Source organism: Cajanus cajan, chromosome 4 (genome assembly GCF_000230855.2).
Source record: "Cajanus cajan strain Asha chromosome 4, NIPB_CcT2T_4, whole genome shotgun sequence".
Taxonomy (NCBI): Eukaryota; Viridiplantae; Streptophyta; class Magnoliopsida; order Fabales; family Fabaceae; genus Cajanus; species Cajanus cajan.
The window spans coordinates 79,376,527-79,394,815 of record NC_138520.1 but is presented as its reverse complement, the minus strand read 5'-3'; the positions used below and the strand labels follow the sequence as shown (position 1 = coordinate 79,394,815).

At 30.9% G+C, this 18,289-nt stretch overlaps 3 protein-coding genes across 4 annotated transcripts; 2 read left to right on the top strand and 1 right to left on the bottom strand.

Annotated features, from left to right (window-relative positions):
* The first annotated feature begins 687 nt into the window (after positions 1-687).
* Positions 688-2,526, top strand: LOC109802808 (bidirectional sugar transporter N3). The gene is made up of 6 exons (XM_020364201.3): positions 688-840; positions 1,193-1,229; positions 1,357-1,567; positions 1,681-1,842; positions 1,920-2,039; positions 2,130-2,526. Exons 1-6 carry the CDS (start codon positions 795-797, stop codon positions 2,337-2,339), a joined length of 786 nt encoding a protein of 261 aa, XP_020219790.1. The 5' UTR covers positions 688-794; the 3' UTR covers positions 2,340-2,526.
* A 4,562-nt stretch (positions 2,527-7,088) lies between these two features.
* Positions 7,089-10,048, bottom strand: LOC109802387 (serine/threonine-protein kinase PBS1). Of its 2 annotated transcripts, none has more exons than XM_020363736.3 (5): positions 9,671-10,048; positions 9,407-9,600; positions 9,148-9,319; positions 8,187-8,578; positions 7,089-8,081 (listed from the first exon to the last, which is right to left on the bottom strand). In XM_020363736.3, exons 1-5 carry the CDS (start codon positions 9,771-9,773, stop codon positions 7,602-7,604), a joined length of 1,341 nt encoding a protein of 446 aa, XP_020219325.1. In that variant the 5' UTR covers positions 9,774-10,048; the 3' UTR covers positions 7,089-7,601. The 2 variants fall into 2 exon arrangements, with proteins under 2 accessions (XP_020219325.1, XP_020219324.1); XM_020363735.3 differs by having other exon boundaries at positions 9,148-9,337; positions 9,671-10,042.
* A 5,921-nt stretch (positions 10,049-15,969) lies between these two features.
* LOC109802872 (auxin-responsive protein SAUR71) lies at positions 15,970-16,995 on the top strand. Its single transcript, XM_020364280.3, has one exon. The coding sequence runs from the start codon at positions 16,375-16,377 to the stop codon at positions 16,840-16,842; it is 468 nt and encodes a 155-aa protein (XP_020219869.1). The 5' UTR covers positions 15,970-16,374; the 3' UTR covers positions 16,843-16,995.
* Positions 16,996-18,289: the final 1,294 nt, after the last annotated feature.

The window sequence follows — 18,289 nt, the reverse complement described above, 5'->3', positions numbered from 1 at the left end:
ACAGAAATGGGAAAATTATTAAGTAACCGACTACATGTTTTCTAGTTTACCAGTGTTATTTTTTTTATAAATTAGAATTTTAAATACATATCATGTAAACTTTAATTTGATCGAAACTATGAACACTTAATAGTGTTGAACTATACCTATATAATTTCTGTTGAAATGGGGGACACAGAAGAAGTTGATGATCATCGTAATGGCTTAGGTATTTAAGAGTGTTTGGGATGTTGATGCCTCCTTTTCAGCCATATTTAGAAGTTGAAACCTCTATGAAGTGCGTCTACATTAATGATTATCTCAATTGATAGTGGTTAATTACCCTAGGTAGCTAGTTCTAATATTAATACATGTAGCAATGGGATTAGATAGTGGGCTTTTGGCTGAGGCAAGGGCCGGGGTTGATTCTCCAACAATACAACGTAAAGGTAAATAAATTTGTAGTTGGTACCTATTTACTTTACCGTACCCATGCCATGCCCCTGGTTTGGCACTGTCTCAGTAACGTTAAAAGAATCTTGCAAGTTGTGAGTTGTGACCTCCCCAGACCCTCCAAGATGATTAAAAAACAAAGAATCTCCCAAGTTTATGCTGTGGAATAACACTAATCCCACCCTCCAGTACGTACGTTTTCCATATTTTAATGTTTTAATTGCTCCCTTGTCGAGTGTGGTTTGTTGTATATAAAGGGTGGGCTTGTAAAGAGATCCTCAGCAGCGACAGTTTCGGAAGAAAGTTAAGGCTTCTCCCTTGCCCCTACTTCTTCTGTACTCGTGGTTGCCCAAACTCAAAACATGGCAATCAGTCACAGCACTTTGGCATTTGCCTTTGGCATGCTAGGTACGTTAGTCCAATATGCCCACTTTCTATATATCTTTCACTTATTTATATAAAACATTTTATTTCTTCATTATATGATTCTAGTATCATTTTTTCTCATCAATTTTATTGTGTCATTTGTCCTTGTGCGAGCGTACATGCAATGAACAAGAAACATATAATTTGCTTTCTTATAATAGGACCGATGTGATTATTCTAATTTCTTAATCTCGAGAATGATTTTCTTTTCAAATCATTCTAAATTTAACATATACCATTACACTTTTTATGTATATGTCATGCATTAACCGTGCCCTTATAATATAATATTCCTAAGCAAAAGAATTAATCTTTCTCTCTTTATGATGCATAGGTAACGTCATTTCGTTCTTGGTATTCTTGGCTCCAATGTAAGTATTTTCATGATTATATATATATATATATATATATATATATATATATATATATATCAATTAACTTACGATTTAAAAACAAAAAAAGGAAAATGAATTATGATTTTTACATTAAATATTGCAGACCAACATTTTACCGAATATACAAGAAGAAATCGACCCAAGAATTTCAGTCACTGCCTTACCTGGTGGCACTGTTCAGTTCCATGCTTTGGTTGTACTATGCTTTACTCAAAAAAGACGCTTTTCTTCTCTTGACCATTAACTCATTTGGGTGTGTCATAGAAACCATCTACATCATCTTGTACATCATCTATGCGTCCAGGGATGCTAGGGTATGATCTATATGCAACTTTAGTCTTACTTAACTATCAATAACTTGTTAATTTAATAATTGAGCATTATGTCTCCGTTCCAATTTCTAATACTTAATACGTTCATTATGCAGAACTTAACTTCAAAGTTATTTTTCGCAATGAATGTGGGCTCCTTCGCTCTGATCCTCCTAGTTACACATTTTGCTGTGCATGGTGCCCTTCGTGTCCAAGTCCTTGGATGGATATGTGTTTCCCTTTCTATTAGTGTGTTTGCAGCACCATTAAGCATTGTGGTATGTATAAATCTCGTGTATTCTTCAAGTGTTTTGAGCTCGTACTCAAACTAATTATTTTGTCGCGTGTTATGCAGGCACAAGTTGTTAGGACAAAGAGTGTGGAGTTTATGCCTTTCAATTTATCATTTACCCTCACGTTGAGTGCCGTAATGTGGTTTGGTTATGGCCTCTTTCTCAAGGACATATGCATTGCTGTAAGTATCATTTTCCTAATACAACTAATTGAATTAATTTATTACATGACTGACAAATTAACTTTTGTGTTATGAAAATTGAACATGTAGCTTCCAAATGTGCTTGGTTTTGCACTGGGGTTAATTCAAATGCTGCTCTATGGCATTTACCGGAATGGCGATAAGAAAGTTGATAAAATGGAAAAGAAGGTACCCTTAGAGCCACTAAAAAGTGTTGTTATAGCCGTGGAGGAAAAGCAGGGCAAAGAAAATAGTGAGGAGAAGGAGAAAAGCAATGAGGCTAATGATTGCCCAGTCTAAACTAAATGCATGCAAGTATGTTATAATATTGCGTCGTGGGTATCCATGGCCATGACCCACCACTATCTACTTTTAATCTCTTCCATTAAGTTGTAGCTACCTAGCTAAATGTACTAGTTATTGTATCTTTCAATTTAATCTAACCATTGAATTTCGCATTATAAATCTATTTCTCCATCAGACATCAGTGATCGATTCTTGACCTTTTCCTTAATATAACAATTACTAGATGCTTTTTAATTCTCTTAATTTACAAAAACAGTAATCTGCAATTGACTAATAACTCTCCCAAAAGCTAATAAGGAATCATCATTTTTAACTAATACTTCTTGTGTAGCATAGCTAAAGGTGCATATATACAATTGTTTGATGTTTATTGTTTAACATAAACAATTACTTGTATGAATTAAATGTTGAATAGAAATTCTCAACAAAAAAAAAAACACTTAAGCAGCATTTCCTCCTGCTAATTAAGACATTTATTTTGAATCACTAATATATAAATTTCATTTACCATATGCTACACTATTTAGCTTTGTTTTTAGAATAATGAAGATAACAACGATCGATGTAATTTTTGCTCGCTCGATATATAAAGACTTTGAAACCATATCAAAGACCAATTCAATAAATAAAAAATTATATAAATTGTTAGACAAAAATAACTTTATTATTATAATTTTATCAAGTATCCTTAAAATTAAATGATAAAAAATAAAAAAGGAAGATAAGTAATGGGAGAGTCAAAGATATACATGTAGATGTATATACATTAATTGCAAAACTAGCTAGTACTACATACTAAACCTAGGAAACCAAAATACTTTACGGGTAATGGTAATTTTTGCGAAACAAGTTGTACTCAAAATATAATATTGAAGACAAAAAATAATGCAATATTCAATATTATTAATAAAATATTATAAATATATGAATAGGTAGATTACTCGTGATAATATAGAAAACAAATATATAACAGATTTGATGTATTTGCTATGAATGGAAAGATAAGTTTTGTATAAAAATCAAATGATTTCATTTGTCTGCAAATACCAAACTTAATACTTTGAAAATTGAAATGGTACTAGTTTATATTTTAAAACAATTCTCTGTATTACAAAGTCATACTATAGTATTCTCTTTACAAGTATTCTTATATTATTTTGTGTGAATGTGAACAAAGGTAATTTTTATATTTTTTTAATTCTACAATTTAATCATACATAATATTAATATTATAATATATTATGTCAAAATGTTAGATTCACTTAGTCTCATTTTATATATTTCAAGTCTTAATTAAGTCAATATTAAATTTAAATAAATGATTTGGTCAAATTCACCGGTCAATGTTGGAACAAAGAAAACTTTACCCAACACATATTCCTTGCTAACTCCTAGAACACAACACAAATGAGATAGTGGATGATCAAAGTTAGATGAAAGGCCATAGATTAAAGTAAGAAATAAAAATAGCTTTGCCTTTTTATGAATGGTGGTCATGGTTGTTTAGTTTGTTTTGTTATGATATTACTTGATTATGTATATATATGGAAAATGGACTGTTGTACTCTACTTTCTAATATATTTTTGCTTCATAGGTGTAGAATCTTATTTACTAATACAAAAACACTTTCTTCAATCATCTGTCTAAAATGTGTAAATAAGTTAAGGAACATTGGTTAAGATATTATAATTAGTGCGGTTCAGTATCTAGACCAACTTAGGGGCATTTTGTGTGCGTATCCTTTTAAAGAAACGACGCAAACAAATTAAAGGATCCGTACGTGAAGACTGGTTATAAAACGATTGAAGGTTTTTTTTTTTTTTTTTTTTTTTTTTTTTTTACATGTGCATCAAAATACTGTTCAGATTTTGAATCCTATTGCAAAATTGACTGTTTTACATTAGTAAAACATGCTTACTTTTATGCCCATAATACTTTTATACTTTATTTTGTTCCGATAAGTAGAATTGTCATCAAAAAATCCTTAGTGAAACAATCACTAAGAAAAGTTAGTTATTATTCTAGTCACAACATTCAATTAGTGTAACTTACCTTCTTTGAATCTTTCGAACTTACAAGTTTTATCTAGACAAAATCTCTTACTTCTTACCTCAATCTTTCGAACTTACAAGTTTTATCGTCTAGGGTCTCCTGGTTGAGACAAATAACTTGAAAATAATTTGAGAGTTCGGTGTAATATATAAGAGATGAGAAACATACGAGTTAGGTCCAAGAGATTGACATTATTCTGACACATTATAGATATTGAGTCCTTGACTTGAGCATAAAAGTGTGAAGAGTATAAGTATCATCATGTTAATTTTCTGCTGGTGTGAGTAATCAGTCAAAGGGAGACTATAATATGATACATAGTCCCCACTTGAGTATGAAGATGTGAAGAGTCTGAGTGTCATCATGTTTTCTGTTGCTGTGGATAGTCGACCAAAGAGAGATTAGTATGATATGTAGTCCCCTAGACTTGAGTATGAAGGTGTGAAAACCTACATGGTGTTGTGTTCTCTATAAACACAAATAATTGGTCTAGGGAAAACTATTACAACACAAATTTCTTCCTATTCGGTGGGAACTATTACAACACAAATTTCTTCCTATTCGGTGGTAACATTAGTCATTTTGGCTAAGTATAAGAAATGTCATGGCTTTATGAGTGATTATGATAAGAAGTCATACAATTTGTTTATTGTATATATTCTTTTTGACAATCTATTTATTGTATATTAAATAAATGATATATGATTTACAATTGAAACTATATATGTAATGAATTTAAATTGTCTTTCAATTAATAGGATGACCAATTAGAAAGTTATTACTTAGTTTCAACTAAAAAAACATAATTATATTTGATTAAATTCGTTTACATAAAAAATATTATCACTTCATTAATTGGGTTATATATGAGATAAAGTTAAAGTTACTTTTTTGATTTTTAAAAGCTTAAATAACTCTATTACAATTGCATATTATCTCAATTTATATAATTTAAATAGAAGCATGATCTCAAAGAAGATTAGTTTTCAATTAAGTCGGTTAATACTCTTGTCAATACTATCGAAAAAATAAATAAATAAAAGCATGGTGTTGCTAGTAGTTTGCTACTTGAAAACGAATTTAGGATATGGTGCACTTTTGAGTAGAAATCATAATTTGTAATTGACAAAATGGTGTGATTGAGATAAAAAAAATTTGTCTCCTTACTTTTGAGATGATTTATTCATTTGAACAACTCTCCTATTTCTCTAAAAATATATGATAATTGTTAAATATGCATTCATATTTTATTTAATTTAGGCAATTATTAATCTATATTATGCTTTTAAATATTGTTTTTGACCACAAAATACTTAATCAATAAACAATTTTAACTTTAGTTTAATTGCTTAAATATTAGGTGTTTTTTTAATATTTTCTTGGTTGAAATGGAACACAGGAGAAAATAATTTAGAAGTTATAAGTTTTAAAAGGGAAAACATCATTTCAAACTACATAAAATTGTCGTTCCAAGCGAGAAGAATCCACTAAGAACTATCACAAATTCGTTCTGGGCGAGTAAAGATAGAGGACAACCTTGGACGTATTAACTTGGTTGCTCAAAGCGAGCAACATGGACACTCTAAGCGACTAGACTCAACCTAAAAACACATAAGAAATTATTATAAAATTAGGATTTCTGTAGGTTTTTGAATCGGTTCATGTTGTAATACATTTTCTTTAGTACAATTTTAGAAAAATTAGAGATGTTTTTGTGAGATCAATTCGAGAATCACGAAATGCTCAAAGATTTATCTAGAATTGTAATCTTTAGTCATGAACAACTAAGTTTCATATTGTTGGGAATTGAGGTAACTACTGAAATTATATAATTTATTCTTGTTTTTCATTCAATAAAAGTATTATTTGGTTAGTTATTTTTCTTCAATTCTTAATGTTTATTTTGGTTTGATCATCCAATGCATGATTTATTAGAATTAATTGAGGCTGAGAAACCTTTTTGAAACTATGATATGGAGAAAAACTAACGATGTTTATTACCAAGAAATTGAAATAAATCCCATCGATTGACTTTTAGCCCCTAACCTTAATGTAGGATTGTTTAACAAATATTAACAAGGAATTAGGATTTTTCTTAAACAACCTAGAATTTCTCATCTAAATAATTAGGATTTAAATACATGTGTGAACCATTGAATTATCTATTTAATTACAAATTAAGTGAAAAATTTATAGAATTTTACACAAGAAAAATTAATGAGTCAATCTCTGACTACTTTTATTATATATTAATTTCATCCAATTTATAATTTCCTTTAAAATTCTACAATTAAATATTTTTGTTTACGTGATTCTAATTTAATCATTTTTTAATTTACTAATTTAATTTTCTAATTACATTAAATAATTATAAACGTAAATAACTATGAATTGATAATTTGAACTTTTTCCCTCTTTACTACATCATTTGATATATTTTAAAAATTGAGATATGAATGAATGATATTCAGCACAGATAAAAATATATTAAGATATGCAATAATCCTGAGCATTTATTGAGTACTCAAAAATTTTAAGGTTATTGAGCTGATAAACACAATAAAAGTATTTTGAAAAGGACCTGAGATCATCCAAAAAAACCTACTCTCTTTCAACTTCAAAGCGGAATTCAGTCCGATCATATTGTCTAGTGGCTTACATGACAAAAATGAAACAGCAATTGTACAGAATGAAGCTTATAAAATTTTCCACTATAAGCCAAAGTAGGCTATGTTAATTACGATTATTACAAATAAGTTGATAACATACGATTACTATAAACACAAGGGAGATGCATTGGTCTGTGCATGTTTACAGCGGCGATTTTGAGAAACTTATGGGTGTTCTCTAACCCTGACTAGTTCATGGAAATAATGTGTACATACAGTCTCCATTAATATTATGCTCGTGTTCAGGAGCAGAAAGTGCAGTCACAAAATAAGGGAAAACAAAGTGCCCCAAAAGGTTATGTTAGAAAAGGTTTTGTAAAGATGTTCATTCATGTTGCATCCATTGAAAGAAATGGCAGCTAGGCAGATTCTAAACAAATTAGAACCTATTCTTTGGCCTAAATGGCTATTCGAGTGGCTCTAGATCAGCTCAAGGATAAGCTCCCCATATTTTTCGCACCTTCCACAGGCTCAAGGCTGAAAATTAAGCAACCCAATATGTAAAAGACGGTGCTGAAAATTGCACAAAAGAAACTAAGCATTAGAACCATCAAAACTGCCCTGCTGCCCTCTTTGTTTTCTTTGTTGTCTCAAGTTCTCTCCCCACATCTTGGCTTCGGCCACAGCACGCTCTCTATCTAGATCTCTGTTTAACATCCTTGCTGTTTCTCGAGGGGAGTCATCTTTCTCGGATCCTTCCAAGTCCCATCTGCGTCCGGATCCCCCAGTTTCGTCATTTTTCAATATTCTTCCACCTTTATCATCTCTGTTCCTCTTATCATCACTAGAACCCCTATAACCATGCCCAGAATTGTTGGGATCATATGTTTGGTTGGCCAGATAAGAGAGGGCTGTCACTACGTCTCCAATCAGAGGACGTGTGGCAGCCGATTCTTGAATGCACATTGATGCCACAGCAAGAGCCTGATAAAGACCCCGCATGGGAAACCTCCCCTGGAGCCTGGGATCAGCCAACTTTGAAAACTTCCTCCGATCGTTAAAAAGAGGCCGTGCCTGCACAAACAAACATATAAAATTGTAATTACCTCTCCTTTTTATCTACAAGAGTTTATGCTTGCCAAACTAACTAAAATGACAAGAGAAAGAAAAGAGAAAAACCCATGTGACAAGATTCTGTTCTCCCTGAGGCTGGGTGCTGTCAATTGCTTTGCGGCCAGTAATCAGCTCTAAGAAGACAACCCCAAAACTGTATACATCAGATTTCACAGTCAGCTGTCCAGTCATAGCATACTCGGGGGCACAGTAACCATAAGTTCCCATGACGCGGGTAGAAACATGTGATTTGTCACCAACAGGACCAAGCTTTGCAAGACCAAAGTCAGAAAGCTTTGGATTGTATCCTTCATCAAGTAATATGTTAGATGACTTGAAGTCTCTATATATGACAGGAGGATTTGCCTTATCATGCAGGTATTCTAATCCTTTTGCAGCACCAACAGCTATTTTCATTCTAGTGTTCCAATCTAGTGGTTCCTTATCAGGGGGGAGATCTGCACAGAAATTAATAAACAATGTTAAACTAGAATTTTGGGTGAAGTATTTCATTTTTTTTTAACTTGAATCGTTGTTTATGCAATTTTAGGTCGAGCTCAGGGAAATGGGAATTCCCATTTTATTTCTGGCCAGGCCTGATATGTATTGTATCTATAAGAAAGCCTAGCTTGATCCTGAAAGCTCAGCTACCTCTATACTCCGGTGTGTTATGATACTAGTGGAACTACTCACCCATAAGAGTTTGTAGCTATCACTCAATTGGTGCTACTATGCTAAGACTAAGAAGAATAAATTTAAAAAGAAAAGTACAAGAAAACATCCTAACGATAGTTGGTGATGATTTTATTGAGGAAGCCACATGCTCAAGGTATGTTCATGTCATCTAATCATATGTCATATGTAATTTAAATGTTACCATGATTTCTTGAGGGATGTAAGTTTGTGCATTATCTGACAATATCAGAAATGGTAAACAAATATTAAGCAAAATAGTGCATAAGGGTATTGGTATTGGTTATGAAGGTATTTGTAATGAAAGAGCAAAAGAAGCATCAAGCATGCATACCATGAAGGTGATCTTCCAATGATCCCAAAGGCATATATTCATAAACAAGGAGGCGTTGATCACCATCCGCACAGTATCCAATGAGATTGACAAGGTTAGGGTGATGTAGAAGACTGAGCATGAGGACCTCGACAAGGAATTCCCGATTACCCTGAAGACCATTTTTGTCCAACTGTTTAACAGCAACAATCTGTACATGACATGTTAGTGTGACTTTAGTAAAGAAAGCATTAGCATGGTGATGTTTGATTCAGTTAACCTGAGCAGTGGTTTCCAGCCTGCCTTTGTAGACCCTTCCAAAACCACCTTCCCCAACAAAGGACTCTGCCCTAAAGTTTTTGGTTGCAGCTGCAAGTTCACGGAAGGTAAATGTTTGAGCAGCAATTTGGACATGTCCATCCTTTGGAGCAACTTCCCTTCTGGAACTGGAACCTCCACGCAACTTGTCTGCTCCTGCAATAGTATAATTAAGACCTAATTAATTCATTCTATTTTGGTATTCAATTCATATATATATACTAACCAGAGGCAGAGGGCAATCTGGAAATTCGAGAAGGATTAGGTTGGTGTTGAGGAACGCCGTGATCCTCCTTGGAACTCGAATCGAAACACGAGAAGCAACCCATTTATCCCAAATTGAAATTCAACCGTGTTATTGTGTCTATAGACAGTATAATACCTACAAACACAAAGGGAAAGGCATAGCCATGGCCATGCTGGACAAACAGATTCTTCTAAAATCATCAACTCTGCTCCACCAAACTCCACTAATATTCATCCAAATCACCATCCACCCTCCATTACAGTGCCACCCACCTTTTAAATATCAAAATTAACTAATATACGATCATTTTTACAAAATACAAATACAATTATACCTAATAAGAAATTCGTATTATATCAAGGGTCCATATATCATTAATCAAAACCAACTTTTAGGTCTTTATTACTTGAAACTTGCATACTTTAAGGGAATAAATTTCTTTTAACGCCTATTATTCATTTACAAAACTTAAATCAATACATGGTTTAATTATATTCTTTCCCGGATTACATCGTATATAATACAAAATTTATGTATGACAACGAAAAGTATGATGTGGTTGTTTTTAAATATAAATTACAATTTTATATTTATAAGATTTTTTAAAAAAAGTTGGTCAATAATTTTTTCTTTTTTTTATACTTTCTTATATGAGAATTTTTATTCGTGTATATCAGAAGAATACTAAATCTATATTATAAGAGTTAAAAGGCATGTGTATGTGATCTAACAAGTGATGATTGTATGATATTCGATTACGTATTGATATTTGACAATTATTGTTTTAGTCTTTTTTTTTTAAATAATAATAAAAATAAATAAACTTATCCTTTGATGACTTTGTAAATTCCAAAAAAAAAATTGTCAATTTATAAATTTAAAAGTTCTGTCATTAATGATTTTTATTTTTATCGAACCAAAAATTAAAATATATAGATAAACTAATCCATTACAAGTAATTAAAACTAAAATATATTAAGATCAATAATAAATTAAAAAAATAAAAATAATATTCTTTATATTTATACCAAAATATAAATAATAATAATAATTTATTACAATAAGATAATAATATCTTATTGTATTTGTTAATTATAATATAATATTAATAAAAATAAAAAATAAAGTAATTTCATTCTTAATTATATAATATTAATTTAATGACAATAAAGTTGAGTACAATTGGTAGAACTATATATATAATGAACTTTGATAATACTATAAAATATTATTGTATTTGTTTGAGGATATACTATTAAATCTCTAAAGTCTAGGGTCTTCGAACTCCGAGCTCACCAACAATTATGAGGGATAGAGTACCTACAAAAGATACTTCGACACTTAAGTTAGGGTTCTGCACAAAAATCTAAGTGAGCAATAAATAAATAATAACTTTACCTCAATTTGTATAACTATTTATACTTACTTTAAAGGGTTTGAATCTATTGGACTTTGGTTGATTACTAATAAGGTAATACGGTTTCTAATGATGAGTTAATCTCTTAACCTCGTTTATTCCCTTAGTTAATTACGTCATTCACATTATAAAGGTTTCAAGGCATGACAACCTTGATATTCTTAGCCACTTCAGTCGTTAGTCAAGAATGTCGAGACCATTGTGAATAAGGTTAATGTACGCATAGATTGATTAGTCTCAGACATCTCAGCTACTTCAAATGTTAAGAACATCAAGAACTTTACAAATAAGAATCAATGATATCGACAAGACTTGGATGTGTCGACCTTGGGAAAGGTGTTGCACCAAGAGTATTTCTGTCAAAAGCACTTATTCAAGTACTCTAAGCTAATAACATTGAGAGGTGTATATTATGAGTAACTCAGACCTCTTGTAGGTCTTTCACGTGGTACCAAATCCTTCCCTCGATTCCTCAAGGAGTTGTCTAAAGGTTTGTCATTTTTTACTATAAATGTTTTAGCTCGCTTAGTTGCGAAAATCTGATAGTTCACCCATCTATATATACTTGTTGGTTTGTCGGTGAAGATCATCCATGTTAAGGCGTGGTTTTTTATCTGAGGTTGTTGACAAAAGGCCCAAGCCTTAAGGTTATAGTAAGATGGTGTAAGGCAACTGTTGCGATAAGATCTTTGATTTCCAAAGTCACTTTGTTAAATCTATTCCTAAAAATGTGAAATATTCACTATAAGAAACACATAAATTTCTGATGGACATAATCCGTTGGTAAAAAGAAATATCCATCGGAAAAAAAAAAAAAAGAATTTTTGACAGATTTATGACGGATCTAAATCTCTCAGAAAAAAGTGTCGTTAGAAAAAAAATCTATCAAAAACAATTTAATCCGTCAGAAATTTCTGACGGATGATTCTATAGTAAATATCTATTAGAAATTTCTAGACCCTCTCATTCTGGTGTGCTCAAACTGTTATAAAAATATAAAAATACATTTAATAATTATATTATAATTAATTATATTAACCAATAATAATTATTATATCATATTTAATTAATCTTTATTTGTATATATACTTACTTTTATAATTAACAATCTACTTATTTCTATTTAAAATTAATATTATGATACAATTTAAATTATTTATTATAAATTTAAAAGTTTAAATAATAATTTATATATTTTAAAATATTATTTTTATAATTTATAATGATAATATAATTTATAAAATTATAAATATTTATTTATTACATATTTATAAATTAAATTTTGATATTTTAAATAAATTATTAATTAACTTAATATATTTATTTATCTGAAATCTAAGATATAAAATTTAAAAAATATATTTATCCTTATTTTATTTTCTAATTATCAACCATTAATAAAATATTATCTAATTAAATATCATGATATTTTCATATCAAATTTAAAACTAGATATTTGTTATACAAAAATATCAAAATCATATAGTAAATTCAATAAGATTCTAGTTAAATAATTTAAAATAATTAATTTTTCAACTATATAATGAGCAAATAATTTATTCCAAAACTAATCAATTTTTCTCTATATTAATTATCAATAAAATTTAATAACTTTTAATTTAATAGTTAGATCGATGAAATTGAACATATACCATGAGTTATTGAGCGGAGTAATTTTATCAAGAGTTAGTTTGTAAGTCAATTGATTCTTCCTCCTCCTCCTCCTCTCTCTCTCTCTACATATATATATATATATATATATATAATTTACTATTCTTTTTTAGATAACGATTTATTATATATATATATATATATATATATATATATATAATTTTATTGATCTTTTCTAATATATGATTGTCAATTTTAATCATCTTTATTGTTACTAAACGGAATATTAAACATTTCTGATGAATGCAATTTCTGATAGAATATTAAACATTTTTGATAGATCAAATTTTTGACAAACCATTATCCATTAATAACATTCCATTAGAAAATTGACTTAAGCATTTGTCAAAAAATTTCAACAGAAATATTCCATCAGTAATATAAATTTTTCTATGTATTTTTTTCATCAAAAATATAAATTTTTTGACAGATTTGTATCTGTAAAAAATTATCGACTAATATATCCATCGAAAATATAAATTTTCCGACAAATTTGTATTTTTCAAAAATTACCCATTGAAAATATAATTTTTTTGACAGATTTGTATCTATAAAAAATTATCGACGGATATATGTGTCGAAAATATAAATTCTCTGACAAATTTGTATCGGTTGAAAATTATCCATCAGAAATATAAATTTTTTGACAAATTTGTATCGACGGTAATATAACTTTTCTTTCGATTTTTTTTTTCGTTGATAAAGTCCGTCGAAAATATAAATTTTCTGACAGATTTGTATCCGTTAATAATTTGCATTTTTCTTGTAGTGGTTTCACTTTTGTCTTGTCTGATACTTACAAATGTTAGGGAAGTTAGTTGATGAGGCCGACTAGTAACAAACTGAATGGTGATGAATTGTGAATTAAGGGTGTTGAATAAGTTAACTGAGTTGGGTGGAAAATGAGTGAACCAACTCAAGGTCCTTCCCTTTAGGTAGGTAGGGAAATTGCGACAAAGAGTTGTGTCATCCATGATGTTCAAAGACATCTATTTGCTTGTCTAGGTTTGAAAGGTCATCATATCCAAAAGAAGGGATTTCTAGTGGTCAACAAGTGGTGCTTTCATGATGGAGGAAAAGAAAGGATGCCAATGTGGCCTAATTGAGATATTATGGTTATGTTGGTTGAGAGTTGATAATGTAGGTGTGGTATTTGTTAGTGTGGTCGGGAAGTGAGGACTAGGATCATCCCTAAGAAGGGAAAGATGACATTTCAAGTTGGGTGCATGTTGGATGGGATTATTTTCAAGAGGGATCCTGGCTCTTTAGATGGGCATTTTCAATTGCAGTGTCAAAAATACTTTACCATCCCTCTCGTGTTGTTGATGCATAACCGCCATCTCTTTTCTTAATCAGCAAACAACCTCTAAGAGATATGTCTCTTCGACCACTTAGACATGGTCTTCTTCAAAATAAGGGTCCTCAACTATAGTGTTCTTTTTTGTGGTAAATATCATGAATCATATTCTTTGTCACTTGGAGCCTTTTGTCTTTAACCTCATGGTGGGCACCAAAATGTACTTATCCAAGGGTACATTGGTAAAGCGCTGAGATTTGGGATCTTCGAACTCTGAGCTAATCGACAACTCTAAGGGATGGGGTACTTGTAAAAAACACTCTGACGCTCAAATCAGGATTTGACACAAAAATCTAGGTGAGAAATAAATGAATAGTAGCTTACCTCAATTTGTGTAACTATTTATACTAACCATAATAGCCTTATATTTGTTGGGCTTTGATTCTTGATTACCAATTAGGTAATATGATTATTAGCGATGAATTAATTTCTTAACCTTGTTTATTCCCTTTGCTATTACATAATTCACTTTATAAAGGTTTCAAGGCATGACAACCTCGATATTCTTAGCCATTTCAATCGCTAAGAATGTCAAGATCATCACAAATAGTTTGAATGTGCATATACATCAATTAGTCTCGATCATATTGACTACTTCGTATGCCGAGAACACCAAGAACTTTACAAATAAGGAAAACATAATCTTTCTCGACAATTGAGAATGTCGAGTCTTAGGCCTATTCGCCTTGTATCAAGTAATGAAGCTTAATCATCTTGACTAAGAATAATGAAGGGTTAAGCTATCTTTTTAGGTACATTGTTCGATTGTCTTGGTGGCTGAGGCAACCAAAGTATGCTCCCCTAATTCTTTTTCTATATGATTATATTTATTGAATATAAGTATGTTTGCACATTGAATGAGCACTTTCCATATCAATTGATTTTGTGTATGTCATTATTGAACAAAGAAAAACTTTGGTATTTAGAGGTTTCGATAGACATTCATAATTTCACATATTTAAATGAAAAATAAAAGAAAAAATTTAAATTTAAATTAAAATATATATAATTTTTTAATAGCTCCATTAGATTTACATGTAATATTAACAAATACACGTATCAACGTATTAGATAATGAGGTAAGTAAAAACATGTTAACTACAATATATGCACCAAAAGATTATTCTTTTTAAGAATATGACCCTATACCTTTCTGAATATGGTAAATTTGTAAAGAAAAATTTGACAGTAGTAATAATAACAACAATAATAATAATTAATAAGTTGTTGGTCCAAATAATAACAATCAATAAATTGTTGGTTCAAATAATACTAATATCTTAAGTAAGAATTTAAATTTAAATCATATGGATGAAAAAACTTGATGATCAAAATAGAGAAACTACTAAAAAAATATCCATGAGACTCAATGAAAAAGATTAGTAATATATGAAACTAGTTATACATTGTACATAATAATAATAATAATAAATAATAACATAATAAAACCTTATAAAAAATGTTTAAATAATAGAGAAAAATAAGAATATTAGGAAGTTGGTTGTAATTGGACATAAATATGTATGGAGTGAAAAAAGATAAGATGAATAGAGAAGGTGAGAGGAGTAAGAAGTAGGTCTAGTTGACGTGTGTTACGTCTCCTTACACGTTACTTGAATTGAAGTGTGTTGGGAAAGAAGAAGAGAAAATAGATGTACAGTAGTCTTAATTACATTTTCTCGTACATAGAAACTGGACTCGTAGTGTCAGTGTAGGCATTGAATATAATAATTGAAGGAAAGAAAATGCAGCGTTGACAAAGGGTGCATGGTCCACAAGAAATAATGAATGTATAGCATAGTCCCAAAGAGCAAAACAAATGCATTATATAATGGGCAACAGGTGGCGGGTTTGTTCATGGCAATTGCCGAGTCCTTAATTAAAGCGAAGGCAGAAACAACCTGTGACCGTGCCTGTGTGTGAGCTTCTCATCTCATATCAATTCAATTCATTTATATATGTGATGGCCATCTTCCCTTGAATCCAATATACTAGTAGTTCCTTTCAGATCCTAGCCTTTTTTGATTTATTGTCTAGTCTCTGTCGCTCTCCTTTGCTTCTGCACACACATAGATATGAGCAACACCATGAGGCCAAGGAGTAAGGCCATGTTTTATTTGGTTTACGACAGGGGTTGACACATGACATCTTTCTCCAACCTATTCATTAAGCTTGTAATTCCATCCTATTAGATCCCTTTATCTTTGTATATCTCTGATTTGAAAGTAACAAAAAAAGATGGATGATGGGGTGATGCGTAAGAAGAAAGGAGGGCTGATAACCAAAACATGGGAGCGATGCAAGTCTATAGGACGAGGCCGCAAGGTGAATTCTTCCAATCCTGTGGCTATGACTCTGAGGAGCAAATCGTGGCCAAGCCGTGAGGGGTCAAAGTCAAAGAAAAGCAGTGTGACCCCTGAAGGTTGCTTCTGTGTTTACGTGGGACCCCAGATGCAGAGATTTGTTATCAAAACTGAGTACGCAAACCATCCCTTGTTCAAGATGTTGCTCGAAGAAGCCGAGTCTGAGTACGGTTACAACAGCCAGGGTCCTTTGGCTCTTCCTTGCCACGTTGACATCTTTTACAAGGTCTTGATGGAAATGGACTGTGAAGAGACTCGTCAAGGCTGCACCTGCGTCAACCGTTCTCCCTCCGCTTATCGTCTTCTTCGCACTTCCTCCATGCATGCCCTCAACCCCTTCTAATCCATCTGCATCTTTACCAACTCCATCTCTTGTCCTAGTATTCCTGCATGAATAATGTAATAATCATCGTTTCAATTCTCTTTCCTTCTGCTCTGCTGTTGTAACTTGTATCATATATGTATATGCTTCGTCCTATTTCCATTTTCATTTTTATCACTTTTCCAACTTCTATTGTTTCTTCTTCATCATCACAATCACTAATATTAGTAGTGTGGTGGCCGCTATTGGATTTCACTATTTACCTATGTGTAACCAACTCTTTTCGACACAACAATATTACTGTGCGCATACAGTGAGAGAGATTAAAAAACAATATTGGTGTGACAAGTGATATAGTATACTAATAAGAAGAAGAGATGGAGAAAAATAAAAAGCGTTAATGGTATTTTTTAAAAATAGATGTTTAAAAATCATTGCCTTATACATAATTATTATTCTAAATTTAAACAGGTTTAAGGGTTAATTCAATATTATAAAATTGGTTTGTAAGGTCAAAATGTTCTTCACTTATACTCTTTAATTATTTTATTCCTAGTTGATGTAAGACTCGAATTTTTTTTCAATACAATTCCTCACATCTAGTACTGGTGAGCTTGATACGTGAATAAATGATAAATGATCCTTTTTAATGATTTATAGGATATGCGAGCTTTGAATTTTTCTCAATACTATTGGATTTAACGCATATATATATGGTGGATGACCATTTTAGATTGAATTTAGATAGTTTTGATATTATCTTAGAATAATAGATTTAAGATTTAACTCAATCCTTTAAAATTGGAGTGGATATAGATAACTTTTATGTACTATCTTAGAATAATGAATTTAGAACCTAACTCAAAGTAAATTTACATAGTTTTAATATCATCTTAAAATAATAGATTTAGGATTTAATTGAATCTTACAAAATTGATTTGTAAGGTAAGAGTTGGCCGTTATATACTATTTAATTCTTAAAATGTAAATTCAGAATTAACTCAACTCTATAAAACTAATTTATAAGATGAAGACTATTTCTCAAAGTCTCATATCGCTTAGGAGTCAAGACTTAGATGCGGTAACCCTAACGATGCCAACAAACTTCCGGTACTCCGAACACTAAATCATGATTATCTAAGGAGAAAAAAGTTATTTATTTATTTGTTAACAAATAACCTATGTGAAAAAAATTATCTAAGAGTCTTAGTAGAAGCCGTTGGATCCAGATTGCAAGCGATTGTGGAACTCCATCGTAATAGAGAAATGCATGTTTACTTTGGCTTCTTCAATTCCATATACGTGATGTTAGGAACAAGCCTTGTTACATCTTGAGCAACTATAAATAAGCTATACCCTCGCCTATAATTAACTTAATTTTAATTCTTCATATATAGAAACCATCATCTTATATCTTTTTAATCCTTCTCGCTCCTCTTCATCCATTTCCGAAAAGAAGCTGAAATGG

Bases quoted from the DNA above. Each gene is read 5' to 3' on its own strand.
- LOC109802387 (XM_020363735.3), bottom strand. From the start codon at position 9,773: ATGGGTTGCTTCTCGTGTTTCGATTCGAGTTCCAAGGAGGATCACGGC. The intron at 8,579-9,147 runs GTATGCATGCTT...ATTTCTGTGCAG, and splicing joins ATTGGAAGATCACCTTCATG to ATCTCCCCCCTGATAAGGAA. The intron at 8,082-8,186 runs GTTTTTCTCTTT...TTGTTTGTGCAG, and splicing joins AACAGAATCTTGTCACATGG to GCACGGCCTCTTTTTAACGA.
- LOC109802808 (XM_020364201.3), top strand. From the start codon at position 795: ATGGCAATCAGTCACAGCACTTTGGCATTTGCCTTTGGCATGCTAG. The intron at 1,568-1,680 runs GTATGATCTATA...TTCATTATGCAG, and splicing joins ATGCGTCCAGGGATGCTAGG to AACTTAACTTCAAAGTTATT. The intron at 1,843-1,919 runs GTATGTATAAAT...CGTGTTATGCAG, and splicing joins CAGCACCATTAAGCATTGTG to GCACAAGTTGTTAGGACAAA.
- LOC109802872 (XM_020364280.3), top strand. From the start codon at position 16,375: ATGGATGATGGGGTGATGCGTAAGAAGAAAGGAGGGCTGATAACCAAA.